General features: G+C 37.5%; 1 protein-coding gene across 1 annotated transcript in view; it reads left to right on the forward strand.

Moving 5' to 3' along the window:
• LOC139315659 (nardilysin-like) overlaps positions 1-17,650 on the forward strand; it is a 57,125-nt gene that overhangs the window by 23,476 nt on the left and 15,999 nt on the right. Inside the window, exons 10-22 of the mRNA XM_070942062.1 lie at positions 1,794-1,863; positions 5,028-5,105; positions 6,000-6,120; positions 6,935-6,993; positions 9,509-9,563; positions 9,750-9,854; positions 10,381-10,504; positions 11,304-11,390; positions 12,138-12,257; positions 13,057-13,108; positions 14,556-14,706; positions 16,064-16,191; positions 16,979-17,141. Of these exons, the coding sequence (XP_070798163.1) occupies positions 1,794-1,863; positions 5,028-5,105; positions 6,000-6,120; positions 6,935-6,993; positions 9,509-9,563; positions 9,750-9,854; positions 10,381-10,504; positions 11,304-11,390; positions 12,138-12,257; positions 13,057-13,108; positions 14,556-14,706; positions 16,064-16,191; positions 16,979-17,141 (1,313 nt within the window). The remainder of the gene's footprint in view (positions 1-1,793; positions 1,864-5,027; positions 5,106-5,999; positions 6,121-6,934; positions 6,994-9,508; positions 9,564-9,749; positions 9,855-10,380; positions 10,505-11,303; positions 11,391-12,137; positions 12,258-13,056; positions 13,109-14,555; positions 14,707-16,063; positions 16,192-16,978; positions 17,142-17,650) is intronic.

The following is a 17,650-nucleotide window of genomic DNA, read 5'->3' on the forward strand; positions in this document are numbered from 1 at the left end:
AGAAATGCATGCTTCCTAGTCCCAAAGGGGCTTTTTCAAGAGGCAACTGGAAAGCTGAAGAAGCTTCTTGGATGAGAAGTGAAATGTCTTCAAAGGAAAACAAGGAAGTCGAGTTGCCTCTTGAAAAAGCATCTTTGGGGCCACCATGACTTGGATGACTGAGAATCTCCATAGACGCATGATTCCAAGCATCATCAGATGACATAGCTTAATGGATGAAGTATGAAGCATGTGTCTCTGTTAAATTGTACAGGATGGTTAAAAATAATAAGGGAGACACAGTGCTTGAGATAGCCATGAAGGGTTTTATAACGGATAACTAGCACTTGGTATTGCACCAGGAAACCAAGTGGTAACCAGTACAGCTTGCAAAGCCAAGGGGTTGCATGAGTCTATGAAGTTCATCTTCTGTGCATCACAAATAACAATTTGGGAGTAACTTTTCAAGTCACTCTGGGAGGTACACTCAGAGTTTGGAGACCATATGTATCTCTTGGACTTAGATATCCTGGCTTAGGGGAAGTGAGACATATTGCTGTTATTTTACAATATTTTACAAGAGTATACATTGTGGTGATGGTACTTTTTAGATTAACTTGAACTTGTCAGTGTCCCAGCACTGACATATAAAGAGAGGAGAAGCTTGAACTTTTGCCTACTAAATCCCTTTGAAGATTCTGTCTCCTCGGAGATGGGAGAGGGGGGAGACATTCCTGTGATCTGACGAAGAAGGGATCAGGAAAGTGACTTGGAAGATAGCCAATGAGAAGCAGAGAATTGGGGATCGGAAAGGGAGGGATTGGGGGGCAAAGGTCAGTACTGACTGCGAAAGAGCCAGGGTCAGATTGCTGTGCTCAAATAAAGAGAAAATTTCCTTAAAGATCGGCAGTTTGGAAATTCATTTATTTTGAGATAGCATCGAAACCTGACAGAACTATTTAGCCATGTCATTTATATTTTATCCCATCTCCTATAGCCATGATGGCGAACCTATGGCATGCATGTTAGTGGTGGCATGCGTGCCGTCGCCTCAGGTCAGATCTTTTGTGAGCTTCAGTTTCCCTGCAAACGATGAAACAGAAGCTCATGAAAGAAAAAGATCTTACCTCTTCCATGCTGCCGGTGTTAGGATGCCCTGCTCCCACCGGCCAGCTGGTCTTCGGGTCTCTGCTACGCATGCACACATGTCCGTGAATGCACATGTCCACATATGCACATGTTCACATGTGCATGTCCACGCATGCGTGCATGCACACTTTTCAGTTTTGGCATGTGCGCGTATGTAGTTTGGGCACTCGGTGTCTAAAAGGTTCGCCATCCCTGTCCTATAGTATTAATAGCCATTTGAAAACAGAGTTGAACCCTGCCTTAAACAAAGTAGAAAAAGAAAGAGAAGGATGTGAAGAGAAAAATGAAATAAATTCTTAAAGTTCAGTTATCAACTAAAATGTGATGTTTGCATTCTCTTTGGATCAAGTCTTTGGTGGTGCCCTAATTTAACAGCAGCTGGTACAGTGGTGCATGGCCAATAAGTCAACAGTGCACAACTTCAGGAGAAAAACAAATTCCTTAAAGGTCTTCATTGTCTAACAAATATAAGGACTGGTCTTCACCTTGCTATAATGTTCTTCTTAGGAAGTAAGAGGTCTCCAAAGATCCTTGATCCCTTGGTCAGCAGAGATCTTTGGCTTTCTTTCCCCCATAACCTTTCCTATGCTTCTTACCTATTTTTTCAAATTCAAGAGTATCCACCCTTTTGAATATATTATATTAACCCCTTTATCCTGTTTCAGTTATTCCAGTGAAAGAAATACATTCTTTGAACATGTCTTGGGCTCTTCCCCCACAGGAAAAGAATTACAAGTAAGGAGTGGAATTTAGACAATCTTCCATTTATATATTTCAGTGACGAGGAATCAGATCTGCATCCATCACTTAATTAAGAATATTATTTTCTATTGTCTTGAGTCCTTCTATTCCCCGACCTGTTATACAAAGCAATAATGAATAGCTGTGTTCAATTCTTTATTAGTCATTGACCAATGCAAAATAAACAGGTTTTAAGGATGCACGGCCCCAGTGAAATGAATATGCAGTTCATTTTAAATGCAGTGAATAAATAATAGATTAATAAACTCCAAATCAAGTCACTAATCAACTGTCTCTGGAGGGCAATTATATGCATTGGGAAACATGATTTGGGAAAGGGCAAGAGAATAAGTAGAGACATCATAAGATATTAAGAAGATCTTTTGTGAAATTGAGCAGTCCTAACTTAATTCCTTCAAGAACTGACAGATGCCTCCTGCTTTTGATTAGAACACCCCATGAATATGAGTTCCTTTTTCCTATTATTGTATGACCTAATAGTTTCACTAGTCTCTGTCAATTAAGTGCCCCTTGAGCCAAGGTCAAATCCTGTTGATTTATATGAATATGTCCATGTTCTTTACTCAGAAGCTACACAGATGGAGTTGCCATTGTCTTCTTAGCTGAAGGCCTTTGTCTCATGATAGTTCTGAGGTTTAATATGGCTATTTGTTTCTAAATAGTATATATTTCTAATGCATTGGGACAACTGAGTAGATGCAGTTGCACCATTCAAGGCTTTGAATACATCTAATGTGAAGGGAGATGTGATGGTTTTGTTCACACTAGGAATCATATCCACTCTGGAATGAGGTCCAGGATGAGTTTATAGTCTATGGCATTTGTGCATCAGAATGAGCTTTGTAGACTAAAAGCCACATATTATTTCTGAATGGCATCCCACAGGCCACACTTTAACAAGTAAGACAGCCATTTATTTCAATGTAGGTGTATACAGGTAGTCCTCGACTTACAACCCCAATGGAGCCCAACATTTCTGTTGTTAAGTGAGACATATGCTAAGTGAGTCTTGCCCCACTTTATGACCCTTCTTGCCATAGTTGTTAAGTGAATCACTGCAGTTGATAAGTTAAGTGAATCTCATTTCCCCATTGACTTTGCTTGTCAAAAGATTGCAAAAGGGGATCATATGACCTTGGGATACAGCAATGGCCGTAAGTATGAACCAGTTGCCAAGCATCTGGATTTTGATCACATAATCCTGGGGATGCTACAAAAGTCATAAAGTGTGTGAAAAATGTCACACAAACGTGTGAAAACTGGTCATAAGTCACTTTTTTTTAGTGCTGTTGTAACTTTGAATGGTCACTAAATGAACTGTTGTAAGTTGAGAACTGCCTGTATTTAAATTTAATTAGCATTTAAATAATTTTTAAAAATTCATACGATGCAAGCCACTTCTGCACTGCTGCTAAGGATATTTTATCTTTAGACATCTCAAAGAGGCCTTTACACAGGACTACTCTACACGTAGAGCCAGTCCAGTGGTGGGTTGCTCCAGGTTTGCAAGAACCGGTAGTAAAAATTTGTAGTAGTTCGGAGAACCAGTAATAACATTGGCTGGCCACGCCCCCGAACTGGGCCCCGGCCCGGTTGCCACTCACTTACCCCGCCCACCTCATCAGAGGCTTTTTTTTTTAAAAAAAAAACTTTTAAAAGCATTTTTTCTACAACCTCTTCCGCCGAAAAAATGCTTTTAAAAGTAAAAAATAAAAGCCTCTGATGATCGTGCGGCTCAGCTGGGATCGTCAGAGGCTTTTAAAAGCTTTTTTTTCTGCAACCTCTTCAGCCGAAGAGGTTATTATCTTTCCATTGATATATAATTTTAGGGTACTGCTCCAAAAAAAAAAAAAAGTGATGTTATTAGCTAGTTTTAAAAAATATACTTTTCCCAAAAGGTTTCCACAATTTTGGCCACTACTGTATGTATGTTTCTATGGCCACAGTCCAGATGACTCTGAAGTAGAACTTCACAATGTCCTGTTGACATTGTCAATGGCTTTGGGAGAGGCACAAAATTGCTGTGGAACAACAGAACATTGTTACTACCACACAATTACCTAAAACATTTCCCAGAGGCATCTACCCAATCGTGGGGGAACAGAGCACAAGACGAGACCATCACGTTCTCTTTATATAGTTTTATAAAAAACAAACCTAACCTCCTGGCTTTTAATTATTGATAACTTTGAATATGTGTCTACAAGTAGTACTTGACACAAAACCATTCGTTTAGTGACCATTCAAATTACAACGGCCCTGAAAAAAAATGTGATTTGTGACCAATTTTTCACACTTAACAACTGTGGCAGCATCCCTATGGTCAGATGATCAAAATTTGGGGCCTTGGCTACTGGCATGTATTTATGAATGTTGCACTGTCCTGGGGTCATGGGATCAACATTTGTAACCTTCCCAGCAGGCTTTCAACAAGCAAACTTAACAGGGGAAGTCAGATTTGCTTAATGACTGCATGTTTCACTTAACAACTGCAGTGATTTGTTTAACAACTGTGGCAAAAATGTCATAAAAATGGGGCACAGCTCACTTAACAACTGCCTTGCTAAGCAATGATATTTTGGGCTCAATTGTGGTTGTAAGTTGAGGACTATCTGTATATTAGTGATAGCAGTAGCACTTAGACTTATATACCACTTTACAGTGCTTTACAGCCCCCTCTAAGTGGTTTGCAGACTCAGCCTATTGCCCCCAACAATCTGACTTCTCATTTTACCGACCTCGGAAGGATGGAAGGCTGAGTCATCTTTGAGCCTGGTGAGATTTGAACTGCCAAATTGCAGCCAGCCAGCAGTCAGCAGAAGTAGCCTGCAGTGCTGCATTTTAACCACTGCGCCACTGTGGCTCAATAAAATATTATATTTTCCAATTATAATAAATGACACAGCTTTTAAATTTAGTGTTAATTCTCCCTAACATAGCATTGATTACCAGAACAGATTAGAATTTGACTGGACTTCCAGGTGACCTTCTAATCTGAAATAATGTAATATTTACTGAATGTACAGAAAAGTAATACAGTTTTTTTTTTAAATAAATAAATAAAGGAAACATTCCTTCTTCTAATCAAGCTCTTTTAAAATAAGTTGATGCATAATGTTTCTCCTCAAAATTTTTAGGGTGAAGCCACTGCATTATATCTCTTGGCTGATAGGACATGAAGGCAGCGGAAGTGTGCTCTCCATTCTGAGGAAAAAGTATGTCTAAAAATTATATATTATAAATATTATAAATAAATACTATAAAATTATTTTTATATATTATAAAAAGTAAGAGTGGAGTAAAATTGTCCCTATATAAGTATCTTTTTGAGAATATTAAAGGGCATGCAATATTGTTTATCATATCAGCTGCCAAAAAAGCCAACACAGTTCTAGGCTGCATAAACAGAGGGATAGAATCAAGATCACTTGAAGTGTTAATACCACTTTGTAATGTCTTGGTAAAGCCACACTTGGAATACTGCATCCAGTTTTGGTCACCACGATGTAAAAAAGATGTTGAGACTCTAGAAAGAGTGCAGAGAAGAGCAACAAAGATGATTAGGGGACTGGAGGCTAAAACATATAAAGAACAGTTGCTGGAATTGGATATGTCTAGTTTGATGAAAAGAAGGAGTAGGGGAGACATGATAGCAGTGTTACAATATCTCAGGGGTTGCCACAAAGAAGATGGAGTCAAGCTATTCTCCAAAGCACTTTAAGACAGGACAAGAAGCAATGGATGGAAACTAATCAAGGAAAGAAGCAACCTAGAACTAAGGAGAAATATCCTGACAGTTAGAACAATTAATCAGTGGAACAACTTGCCTCCAAAAGTTGTAAATGCTCCAACACTGGAAGTTTTTAAGAAGAGATTGGATAACCATTTGCCTGAAATGGTATAGGGTTTTCTGCCTAAGCAGGGGATTGGACTAGAAAACTTTCAAGGTCTCTTCCAATTCTGTTATTCGATATTTATATTTTTGAAAACATACTTTGCAAGAACCCACTTTTAGGAATATAACCTGATTAAATGTTTAGTTAATGTTCACTATTTACAATTCGAATATTTACTTACTTACTTTAATCACAGCTTTACCTTCACAATAGGTTTTGGGCTCTTGCCTTATATGGAGGAAATGGTGAGACAGGATTCGAACAAAACTCTACCTATTCCATCTTCAGCATTTCAGTGACTTTGACAGATGAAGGCCTTAAATATTTCTATGAGGTCAATTATTACTATTATTATTCCCATATACTATTGTATTGTAAATTCCACAAAGATCAATGAAATAACTTGAAAAGGAACAGAAGATTAGTATTTATTTTCTTTATACAATGGGTTAGATTCCAAATGTTTGTGATGTTCTGTCATCTTCAAGTGTAAATTGCATTTAATAGAGATTTATAAATGCTTTAGTGTTGGACAATATTACAGAAGATGAAGCAAGGAGTGAAGATTCTTATTTTGCAACTAGTTACACTTTTGGGAATAATTGAGTAAGACTATTTTTGTTGAAGATGTAGAGATATTTATCAGTAATGAAGGAGAGGAAATGGACAATTCATCTGAAATCAGTTCCGGTTACTAGATCCTCCATAACATAAGTCTTCATCAATAGTCTATACTTATGATCTGTTGGAGCCATAAATGAATTCATGAAAATTCCATAGGGTCCAGACAAAAATCCCACAAAATAATATTTTTCTTTTCCAACTGTAGAATTAACCCATTATTGGGCATATCATCAAAGCACACTACCATCCATACTAAAAATATCTAAAATCTCAGAGAAAAGATTCTTAGTCCATTTGTACTACCAATCATTGCTAAGTGAGATAATGCTTATGGAGAAAATAATTTCTGATTGGGGATGCCAGAACCATAGGATATCAGAAATTATCAGATGTTATGGCTAAAGTATGGGTTTTTTTTTTTTGTTTGTCTAGAAGATTAATCCTGGCTTATTAGTTGTGAATGCTGCCCTGTTTTGTAGTCAAATATGCCTCAAAAATAACTGCATCCATTTCTTTATCTTCAGGTTATTCATCTTATATTTCAGTATTTAAAGATGTTGCAAAAAAATGGGCCAGAGAAAAGGTATTTACATATTTTTTAAAATGTTATGACTTTGCTAGTCATTTCTTATTTTGTGTTTAATACATTTTCAGTACATATTGTAACTGATGCTGTAAATAACAAAGATTTAAGAATGCATATTAAACATATTAATCTTCAGATCAAATCATCATGTTTTATATATCGAATCAAATCAACATATGCAAGATATGCAGTAATAGTGTTTGAAATGTGCAGGATAATCTCTTTGACAGCAGTTATAAACAATGCTATATAAATAATTATATAATATTTCATATTAATAAGGAATAGATCTCTAAAAGGCATTCCTTCCAACAAAAGTGAAATTTTATTTGATGTAGGTGTTAGTCATCTGTTCAAAACCATAATGTATGTCTCTATTTCTCATATCCTACAAAAGTGACAGATAGAAAGAATACATATAGTCCTCAGCTTATAACAGTGACCATTTGATGTTACAAAGACATGGGTAAAGGTGGCTTATGACTGGTTCTAGCACTTAAGACTGTCATAACATCCCCACAGTCAGAGGTGGAATTCACTTACCTTCCCTACCGGTTCGCAGATGTGAGAGCCTATGCCAGGGGTGGGTTCTACTTACCTTTACTACTGGTTTGCAGTGGGGCCATGCGCGCGCTCGCTTCGTTCACGCAGAAGCACTTTGATAACATCAGGGTCGGTGGGCAGAGCCTCCCTCCAGTTTTACTACCAATTCTATAGAACCAGTGCGAACCGGGGGCAACCCGCCACTGGCCTATGTGCATGCGCAGAGCCTTCTTCCCATGCACAGTAGTCACTCATTACATCCGGGCAGGTGGGCAGAGCCTCCCTCAGTCGCCGCTACTGCTTTGGACAGAACCGGCTGAATCCCACCACTGCCCACAGTCACATGATCAAATTTCAGGTGTTGGCAACCAACATGTATTTATAATGATTGCAGTGGCTTGGGATCATGTGATTGCTGTTTGTGACGTTCCCAGCTAGCTTCTGAAAGGAAGTCATATGGGGAAAGCTGGATTCATTTAATTACTGTGTGATTCACTTAATAAACTGGGAAAAAAGGTCATAAAATCAGGCATGATTCACTCAACAACTGCCTTGCTTAGCAATGGAAATTCTGGTCCCAAATGTGATTGTAAGTTGTGTAGCTCAAAATGAGCTACACAACACAGTGCTTTCAGTAGTTCTAAGAAGGCACCTCACTCATTTGCACTACTCAGGTAACCCTGAGGAAAAAGCTAAAGTGTGAGCTAAGTGTGAGGTCCAAATGACCTCAACGACTCTCTAAAAGAACGCAAATAAATCCTTCCATTCCCCACCATCCAGTCAGAGCTGAAGAAGCTTCTGAGAAGCGAAACGTCTTCAAAGAAAAATAAGAAAGTCCAATTGCCTCTTGAAAAAGCACCTTTGTGAAAAATTGAGGACTTACCTATCTAAAACAAGGGGGTGTAATCAATATGTCATGACTCCGATACACTTTCTACTGGATCTTAGCTCCTCCAAAGTACTATATTATCTAGCATTGAGAACTTTGGGGAACATTTCACAGTGCTCAAAATTTGGGCATTTCTTTGTCTTCTAGGTTATATATCTAGGGAAACATAATGATAGCAAATCTTAGTATGTGAAAAGTTGGTTTGAATGCCAACTTGGTAATTCAGAAAATACGCAGATTTATTTGGAGAGCCCATAACTTTGGAGAGTCCATAACTCAGTCTTAACAAGTGAGGCTTGTACAGTCAATAAATTAAACATTCATTGGCCAAGATTGTAATCTGTCATGATAACCCCTCTTTCTTTCTCTCATGCATATTCAGTGCACCCAGAATGAAGGTGTTTTTCTTCTGCAGTCATGAAAAGCAGGCTTTAATTTTTGTTTATTTTGAGCTCACACTTTCTACGTAATTTTCTAACACCTGATGATTCAAGTTATGAATAGTAGTGTAGAAAAATGGCCTTCCGTTTCAACCAGTCCCAGCCTGTATACAGGTAATCCTTGAATTACAACCATTTGTTTAGTGACTGCTCAAACTTACAATGACACTGAAAAAAGTGATTTATGACCGTTTTTCACACTTATGACCATTGCAGCATCTCCATGGTCACATGATCAAAATTCAGACACTTGGCAACTGGTTCATGTTTATGACAATTGCAGTATGCCACGTTCACCTTTTGTGGCCTTCTGAAGGGCAATGGGGAAGCCAGATTCATTTAACAACCATGTTAGTATCTTAATAAACTGCTGTGATTCACTTAACAACAGGGGCAAGAAAGATAGTAAAATGGAGTAAAATTACTTAAACAACTATCTCACTTAGCAACAGAAATTTTGGGCTCAATTGTGGGCATGTTCAAGGATTACCTGTATCTTTCTGATGTGTAGATTTAAGGTCCAAGAATAGCATAACCGCTACAACTACTGTTGAGAATGTTTGAGATTGTAGGCCAAACAATTCAAGGATACCGAGATGGGGAACAGCTGTTCTATGTGACACAACTTTTTGTTTTGCAGAATATGGGAAGAGATTCAGAAGATTGAAGCTAATGAATTTTGTTTCCAGGAACAGGTATACGTTTGCTTCCAGTTTCCAATATGCCTGCAGTCTCACTGGAAATATTGGCACATTATTTTAGATAATGGAATTCAAATGATTCTAAGCCTTGTGAATTGTGCTGTGTTTCAAGACTACGTTTTAAGAAACTCTAATCTTCTGACTTTTATTATTTCTTCATCGTGTTTTCCATATCTCCAGACAGACCCAATTGAGTTTGTGGAAAATATATGTGAAAATATGCACATCTTTGAAAAGGAAGACCTACTAACAGGAGATCAACTACTGATGGAATATAATGCTGAAGTAAGTGGAGCCCACATGTGTCTGGAAAAAAAGTGAAAGGAAAATCACTCTAGAATCACCTTTTCCACTCTGGCACCATCCAGATATATGATTGCAACTCTTAGAATTCTATAAAAGCTTATGATAGCTCAGAAATCTAAATTTTGTACATTGAAGGCATCTAGATGGCTTCAGCTGAGGAGTCTGCTCTAGAAACATTAATGCTAAGTTCAAGAAGTGTTTTGCTTAGTTAGAATATTTGTGTACATTTCCTGATCCAAAATGTAGTGAAGCTTCTTTAAAGTGTAGCTCTAGTGGCAATATAAGATTTTAATTTCTATTGTGTATGTAAATACAATCAGATTCCTAACCAATCAGCCAGTGAGTTTCAGTGGATTGATAATATCCCATCCTCCATCTCCCATAATAATTCTTATGTCATGGCATTTTTTTAAAAAAGTCCGTTTAAGAACAAAGAGGCAACTTTTATGAAAAATTGACTAATAGAGAATGGATTGAGTTATTCTTTTATCTATTATATTTGCAGATCATTGCTGATGCCCTTAATCATCTCACTCCTGAAAAAGTAAACATCTTCCTCTTATCTCCTTCCCACGAGGGACAATGCTCCAAGAAAGAAAAGTGGTTTGGGACACAATATTGTATGTTAGGTAAAGTGGCCATTTGTGTTATTACTGGTTTGTAAAAATCTGCTTCAAAACATCTTGGAGCAAAGATGTTATTAATGGTACAAATTGCTGCATTAACTTCCATACGAATTGTTTACAAGTTACAAGAATTTCCCTGCAGAATTCAAAATTCAGAGTTTTCATTTTATTCCTATGGCGTGGAGCATGGTAGCTCTTGCTGTCTTGTGGCATTGGCCATGCTGACTGTGTCCTGTCTCAGTTTGCAAACATGCACATGCAGGCACAGTTTCTGTGGTGTTAAGCAGATAACAGTAGACAATACCATAAATCAGAGTCTGCGCAAAGAGAGCTTATCGGAATAAGTCTGTTTGAAGTTTAAGCAGCAAGAGAGTGATCCAAATATGATCCATAAGCCAGAGTGCTGAGTCTAGTAGTCACCCAATCCAAAAGTCAAGGGTTCAAGAGTAAGTAAACACAGGAACAAAATCACAAATTATGATTAAATAACAAAATTAAAGCAATTAAAGAATAATTATTATAAATAAAGAAATTAAAGTAAAAGTTTTGAGATTTGGGAAACAAAGTTGACAGCTTCCTTCTTTTCCTGTGGTGTTTCTGGTATTAAAAGCATCTAGCTGCCCTCTGAGAGGGAGGGTTGTATGCACAATTTAAAAAGCTTATAGAATTAAAATTAAGAAAACTGGAAGATTGCTTGAGTCTAATTTAAGCTAAATTCTGTGCAGCACAGAATCTAAGGCTAATTCTTATCTTGAGGTATTCTCTACTAAAGTGTTCATTCTGAGTTGTGTTACATTCACAGACATTGACCCATATTGGAGCAAGTTGTGGAACACTGATTTCCCTCTGAATTCAGATTTACATCTGCCACAAGAAAATAAATATATAGGTTAGTACTACAACCACATAGTCTTGTTCAGTTTAATAGTGTTCTTATTATGGCACTGAGTTAAACTATTAACCCACTATTGTACACATTGGTGAATTCAAATTTTTTTACTATTGGTTCTTTGGGCATGGCTTGGTGAGCGTGGTGTGGCTTGGTGGGCATGGCTTGGTGGGTGTGGCAGGGGAAGGATACTGCAAAATCTCCATTCCCTCCCCACTCCTGGGGGAAGGATATTGCAAAATCCCCATTCCCACCCAACTCTGGGACCAGCCAGAGGTGGTATTTGCCAGTTCTCCGAACTACTCAAAATTTCCACTACCAGTTCTCCAGAACCTGTCAGAACAGATTTCACCCTTGGGTAGTGCAAATATCTCTTGGAGAGCAAGGACTATAAATATAATAAATAACAAATAACAATTAATAGACTTGGATACATAAGCCAATATTTTTTTTCTTCTTCCCTTTAGTGCTTCCCACTCTAGGTTTACGGGACAAGGATTTTTTCCCAAAAAAATTTCAACTAACCTAAGCCTCAGGTTTGAATGCTTTTCCTGAAAATAGTAGGAAATTATGCATGAATTTTGGAAATTGTAGTCAAAACTTTAGGAAGTAACTATAGAAGTTTGTACGTCCAGAGATTCATACTAAGTTTATGAAGATTTTATGCAGCAATGTAGCAGGCAACCAAGTCCATGAATTAATATCATCCTCAGTATAGTAATTTGCCACTTTTATCCCCTATTTTAGCCACAGATTTCTCTGTGAAAGAAACAAATATCCATGCTCCAGAATATCCTACCAAAATAATAAACACACGTGAAGGGTGTCTATGGTACAAGGAAGACAATAAATTTGGCGTCCCCAAAGGTAAATTATATAAATACAAATGAATCATACTTCTTAGATTACATCTATAGAAAAGGTATAGTAAGATATCTCATCAAGCTATTAATGTCCTTTAATTAATTGCTCAAAGCAATCAGCACTTTGGAGAGCACTTTGTCATGGAAAAACTGTTCTCAATGCATCCTTTGGGAAAAGAGATGTGAAAAGAGTTTAGGATAAAAGCTTAACAAGAAGGTGATTTAAAGTAAATCTACCCAAAGAATTGACATATTTAAAGTGCATTTGCTTACTATAAATTCCTGAAACAACCATTTTGTCCAACTGAAATTAAAACCTTGTGTTAACAATCAGTTCCACCCATTGATTAGTGTTTGCTATTGGGGACAATGTTGGGCATAGGGAAGATTGTTTATGTGTCTCTATTTGTCTGTCTTCCCTTTTCTGCTTTTTCCCCTCCCCCTTCTCCATCTCTCTCTCCATCTCTCTCTCTCACACACACACACACAAACACACACACACAGAGAGAGAGAGAGAGAGAGACAGGCAGGCAAGCAGGCAGGCAGGCAGACAGACAGATCATCATCATCATCATCATCATCATCATCATCATCATCATCATCATGAGGATCTTCAAGTATGGTCACCACTAAAAGTAATGGTTTCAGAAAGCATAAAATTGTGATGTTTGATCTAACTGAACAACCCTCAACTGGTGTAGAAGAGATTTCAGTTGACTCTTTAAAAATATAGATGTATGTACATAAACAGCACAATTTTTATATTCTTATTGCTTTTCCAACTTTCCAACATTTTTCTCCAGGATTTATCTGTTTCTACCTGGTATCACCAATAATATTACAGTCTCCACTGAAGTAAGCATTTTTTATAATTGACTGGTTGCCCTGATTTTTAAAGATGATAAGAGATTTCACTTGTCAGTTTGCAATAATACATATACGGCCTTTTTATGAAGTGATTTAGATTTGCTTTTTCTATTTTTTTTTTTTTTGTATTTTATTGAATTTATATACCGCCCTACTCCCGAAGGACTCAGCCATAGCAGTGAACAGTCATAGAATAAAACATATAAATACAAAAATTAAAATAAAATAAAACGAATTAAATAATTTGGCTGAACAAATTTAAAACCCCAATAATTTAAATTTTAAAAGTAATTCCCCATTTAAAAAGGGGAAAGACTTAGGTCAGGCCAGCTTGATGAAATAAGAAAGTCTTGATTTGATTAAGCAAAGACCCTGAACCAGAATATTGTGGTTAGAAGGCTCCTTGCAACTCTATCCTATGTTTTCTAGGGTAGATGGATTCAGAATTGGTGCAGTGTTCACCAAAGCCTTGAGATCTGAAGATCTTTCAGTACATGGAAAGGGGGCTTCAGGTTGCATGGCTTTGAGATTGTCCTCAGAGCTATCTACCCTGGAAGGAGCTTAACCAAGCATTCAGGAAATTTGCTAGCTTCAGTGCACACTATGTGATTCATTGAACTTGCTGATCTGGAAGAACTTCAAAAAGTATTAAGATTACTTAAAAGTGTCATTTGTCAAAGTCATCTAGCCTGGAAGCCTTTTGACCAAGACTGCAAAAGAAGGTTGAGAGATGTTTTGATCTAACAGTAACAGAGTTGGAAGGGACCTTGGAGGTCATCTAGTCCAACCCCCTGCTCATGCAGGAGACCTATATTAGGGATTCGAACCGCTGAACTGATGACCTTTCTGATTGACAAGCTCAGAGTCTTAGCCAATGAGCCACCTAGCCAGGCTAATCTGCAGAATTTACCAAAGATCTGCAGAATTTACCAAAGACTCCTCTCAGTTTTCTTTCATAGTCTTTCTTTTTTTCTGGAGAAGTTTAAAGAACTTCGTTTGAATCTTTGTGTAATGAAGCCACTACTCCAAAGTTTTGCACTAGAACACATAAAGACAAGGATAATTGTTTCTATAGCTTAAATTCACTCAGTAGATCTTGAAGAGCGAAAAAGCTCATAAATGTAAAAACGTCTGTATGTCTATGGAGATTCCTAGTTATTCAGGTCATGGTTGTCCCAAAGGTACTTTTTCAAGAGGCAACTGGATAGTCGAAAAAGCACCTTTGGGACAAAAATGTCAGTAATTTTTGGAAATGGCTATATTTTTCCCATTGCAGTTTGAATCTCCCAAATGTATTGTGTCACAGGGAAATTGACTCATTGAAATGACAATCTGTAATGTTAGTCTTAGAGCAGCCACTTTTCTGTTTCTCCTGTAAAATATATGAAGATAGACTTCAATTTATGTTAATTCACTTCATTTTCCCCTCACCTAGCATGGTGCTTTTTGATACTTTTGTAAGCATCCTCAGCCATAACCTTGCTGAACCAGCATATGAAGCCGATGTTGCTCAGTTGGAATATAAAGTGATGGCTAAAGAGCATGGCTTGACCATTCGAGTGAAAGGCTTTAACCACAAGCTACCTGTGAGTGATCCTTACTTCTTCATAATCTACTTCCATTCCAGTGACCATAAAGATTAAAACAATGACAACATGGAAGTTCAGGTAGTCCTCAATTTATGACCATTTGTTTTATGATTGTTCAGAATTACAGTGGCCCAGAACAGCTCATGAAGTACTTCCAGCTATTGTAAAATAGCTATTGTAAAATGTTGCTTGTCCTCCTCTTTGGTCACATGACTTAGATTTGAGGTTCTTAGTAATCAGCTTGCCTTTACAACCAGTTGCAGCTTTCTGAGGACATGTGAGCATGATTTGTGACATTTTTTGCCCATGTTTTGGAAGAATATGTTTACTTAATGACTGTACTATTTGCTTAATGACCATGTGATTCTTTTAATGGCCATCATGAAAAATGTCCAACCCCCCCCAAAACCCAGGCCTGATCAGATGGATACCTCAATTTATGACTGTAGGTACTTACAACCAAATTTCCAATTGGAGTCATAAATCAAGGACTACCTGTTGCTACTATTTACCTAATCCTTGGTGAAAGACATCATAAATCAATGCCAGGCAGCATGAGGAGTTGAACTCCACCCATCTTAAAGGCTGAGGCTGAGAAACACTGGTGTATACTAAATCAAATTTTGCTATCTTGGTTGGTTGTCTGGCTACAAATAACTCTGTCTATCCTTTTATCTAAGATTGTCTAGCTGGAAATTGGGATATTTGATTTCTCTAAATTCTATGCATAGGAATAATATACTGCAAACCTCAAATGAGATATAATGAATCAGAAGAAAGACATTATTCTTGAGATTTTATTCCTGATTTATGTTTACTGATCTATATAAATAATCAACATTCCATTATTTTTGTGTCTTTGTGCCATTATAGACCAAACAAGACAATCATTTTTTTGTACCTTGTCAGGCTCCAAGTCTTAAATGGGATGGAGGGAAGAATTCATAATGTCACCAGGAATGGCAGATGGAAATGTTTAGCTCAGTGATTTTATTTATTTAATAAATTAATGGGTTGATTTGAATGTTTATATTTTAAGGGCGGGTTGAATTATTTTATTCTTCACTTCAAGGAGCAGATTTGGATTTCTGAAAGTTTGTGAGGCCTATTAGAGGCTTGCTTATTTTTACAAAATGTGGCCTTACTAATATTTGAAGGCTGGTATTATGATTACATTGAACCTGCTTTGTTCCACCTCTTAATTGATGTTGGATTTTAGATCCTTCACTATCCAGCATATAGATTGATATGTTTGTGCTTTGGACCAAGAGTTGTGAGATGCTTAATATGGTATCTTTAGTCTTTTATTATTTCGTAAAATGCTACTCTACTTAATCTTTGCTTTTCTTTCTAGTTGCTGTTTCAGTTGATAATCAATAATTTATCTGAATTGAAGATCACACCTTCAAACTTTCAGATAATAACAGAGCAGCTGAAAAGATCATATTTTAATTATCTCATCAAAACAGATACACTGGCCAAGTGAGTGTTTTTAAGTTTTAACTTCATGGAAAAAAATGACCGCATTGGAGCTTAATTGTATAAATTCACTACAACAAAAACAAAACAAATAACAACAAAATTAGTTTCAAGCCTATGAGTGTAAAGATATGGGGTAGTAGTTGAATCCATAGACAATATGTGCAATCTATAATTTTCCCCAGGCAAAACAAACATTTGGCATTGAATTAAACAAACAAATTAACATATTAACAAATTAAAAACCAGAAGATGCACTTCAAAAATTAGAATCAAGGTAACAAATGTGAACAATAACTGAACAAAAACTAGATTTGATTTTCTCTAGTTAAAAGTATATTCAGGCAATTAGTTCTCAATGTATGACCTCTCATATATTTAATTGTTTGTCACATCAAGATTGTCACCAATTGATGATAAATTTTGGAAAGGCTCTGAACAACGTTACATAATGTGTTAGGATAGAGAAATGTGAGTTCACATTATGCACCTTCTGTTATAGAGGTGCATTTTCTCTAGCATTGAAATCCTGTAATCATGGAACACCGCTATAGTCAAATATTCTGCTTGGTCCTCTTATGAGTAAGTGGATGTTTGCATATAGAAGTTCCACGTGTTTGGTGGTGGGACACCGGGAGAGGAATGGAAGCAATTTTGCCTCAGTACCTAATTGAACGACATATGAATAGAGTTAGATTATTAGGATGCTTTCAGCATTAAAAAAAAAAAAACCCTAAAAATCCAGAACTGATACATATTTTCTGATACATCTTCATTTGGGAATTTTCAGAGACATACGACTAACAATATTGGAGCATGGCAGATGGTCATTAATAGAGAAATATCAAACTTTGATTAATGGTATTTCTATAGCATCTCTGACAAAATTTGTGGGCGCTTTCAAATCAAACCTGTGGATAGAAGGACTTGTCCAAGGAAATTTTACACAAAATGTGAGTACAAAATCCACTTAGCTATGGGATGGTGAAGGTCATCAGCTGGTACCAAGAATTAGGACTCTCTAACTTTTATACCCTTTTACAAACTATGTGTTCTACTAGATCAGGAGTGTCAAACTGGATTTCTCTGAGGGCCAGATCAGCATTGTAGTTCTCTGTGGGCTGGCAGGGTGGGGGGGGGCGGGGGGTAGCGGGGAGGAGATGGCATGGACACAGCACTCTGCTGGCCAAAACAGGACACATGGAGCCCCGTGAAGCCCACACAAGGCCCGTTTTTGGCCTCCCTGGCCTCCAGCAGCACTCTGCCAGCCAAAAATGGCCCACGCAGAGGGCCTGCAAGGTTTCCATGTGGCCCATTTTTAGCTGGCAGAGTGCGGCTGGAAGTCAGGGAGGCCAAAAATGGGCCACGTGGGGGCTTCATGAGGTCTCTGTGTGGCCCATTTTTGGCAGGCAGAGGGACCGTGGGCCAGTCCTTTGATATTCCCAGGCTGGCGCCATGGGCC

Source organism: Pituophis catenifer, unplaced genomic scaffold, assembly GCF_029215685.1.
Source record: "Pituophis catenifer annectens isolate HBS135680 unplaced genomic scaffold, rPitCat1.0.hap2 SCAF_3, whole genome shotgun sequence".
NCBI classification, from domain to species: Eukaryota; Metazoa; Chordata; class Lepidosauria; order Squamata; family Colubridae; genus Pituophis; species Pituophis catenifer.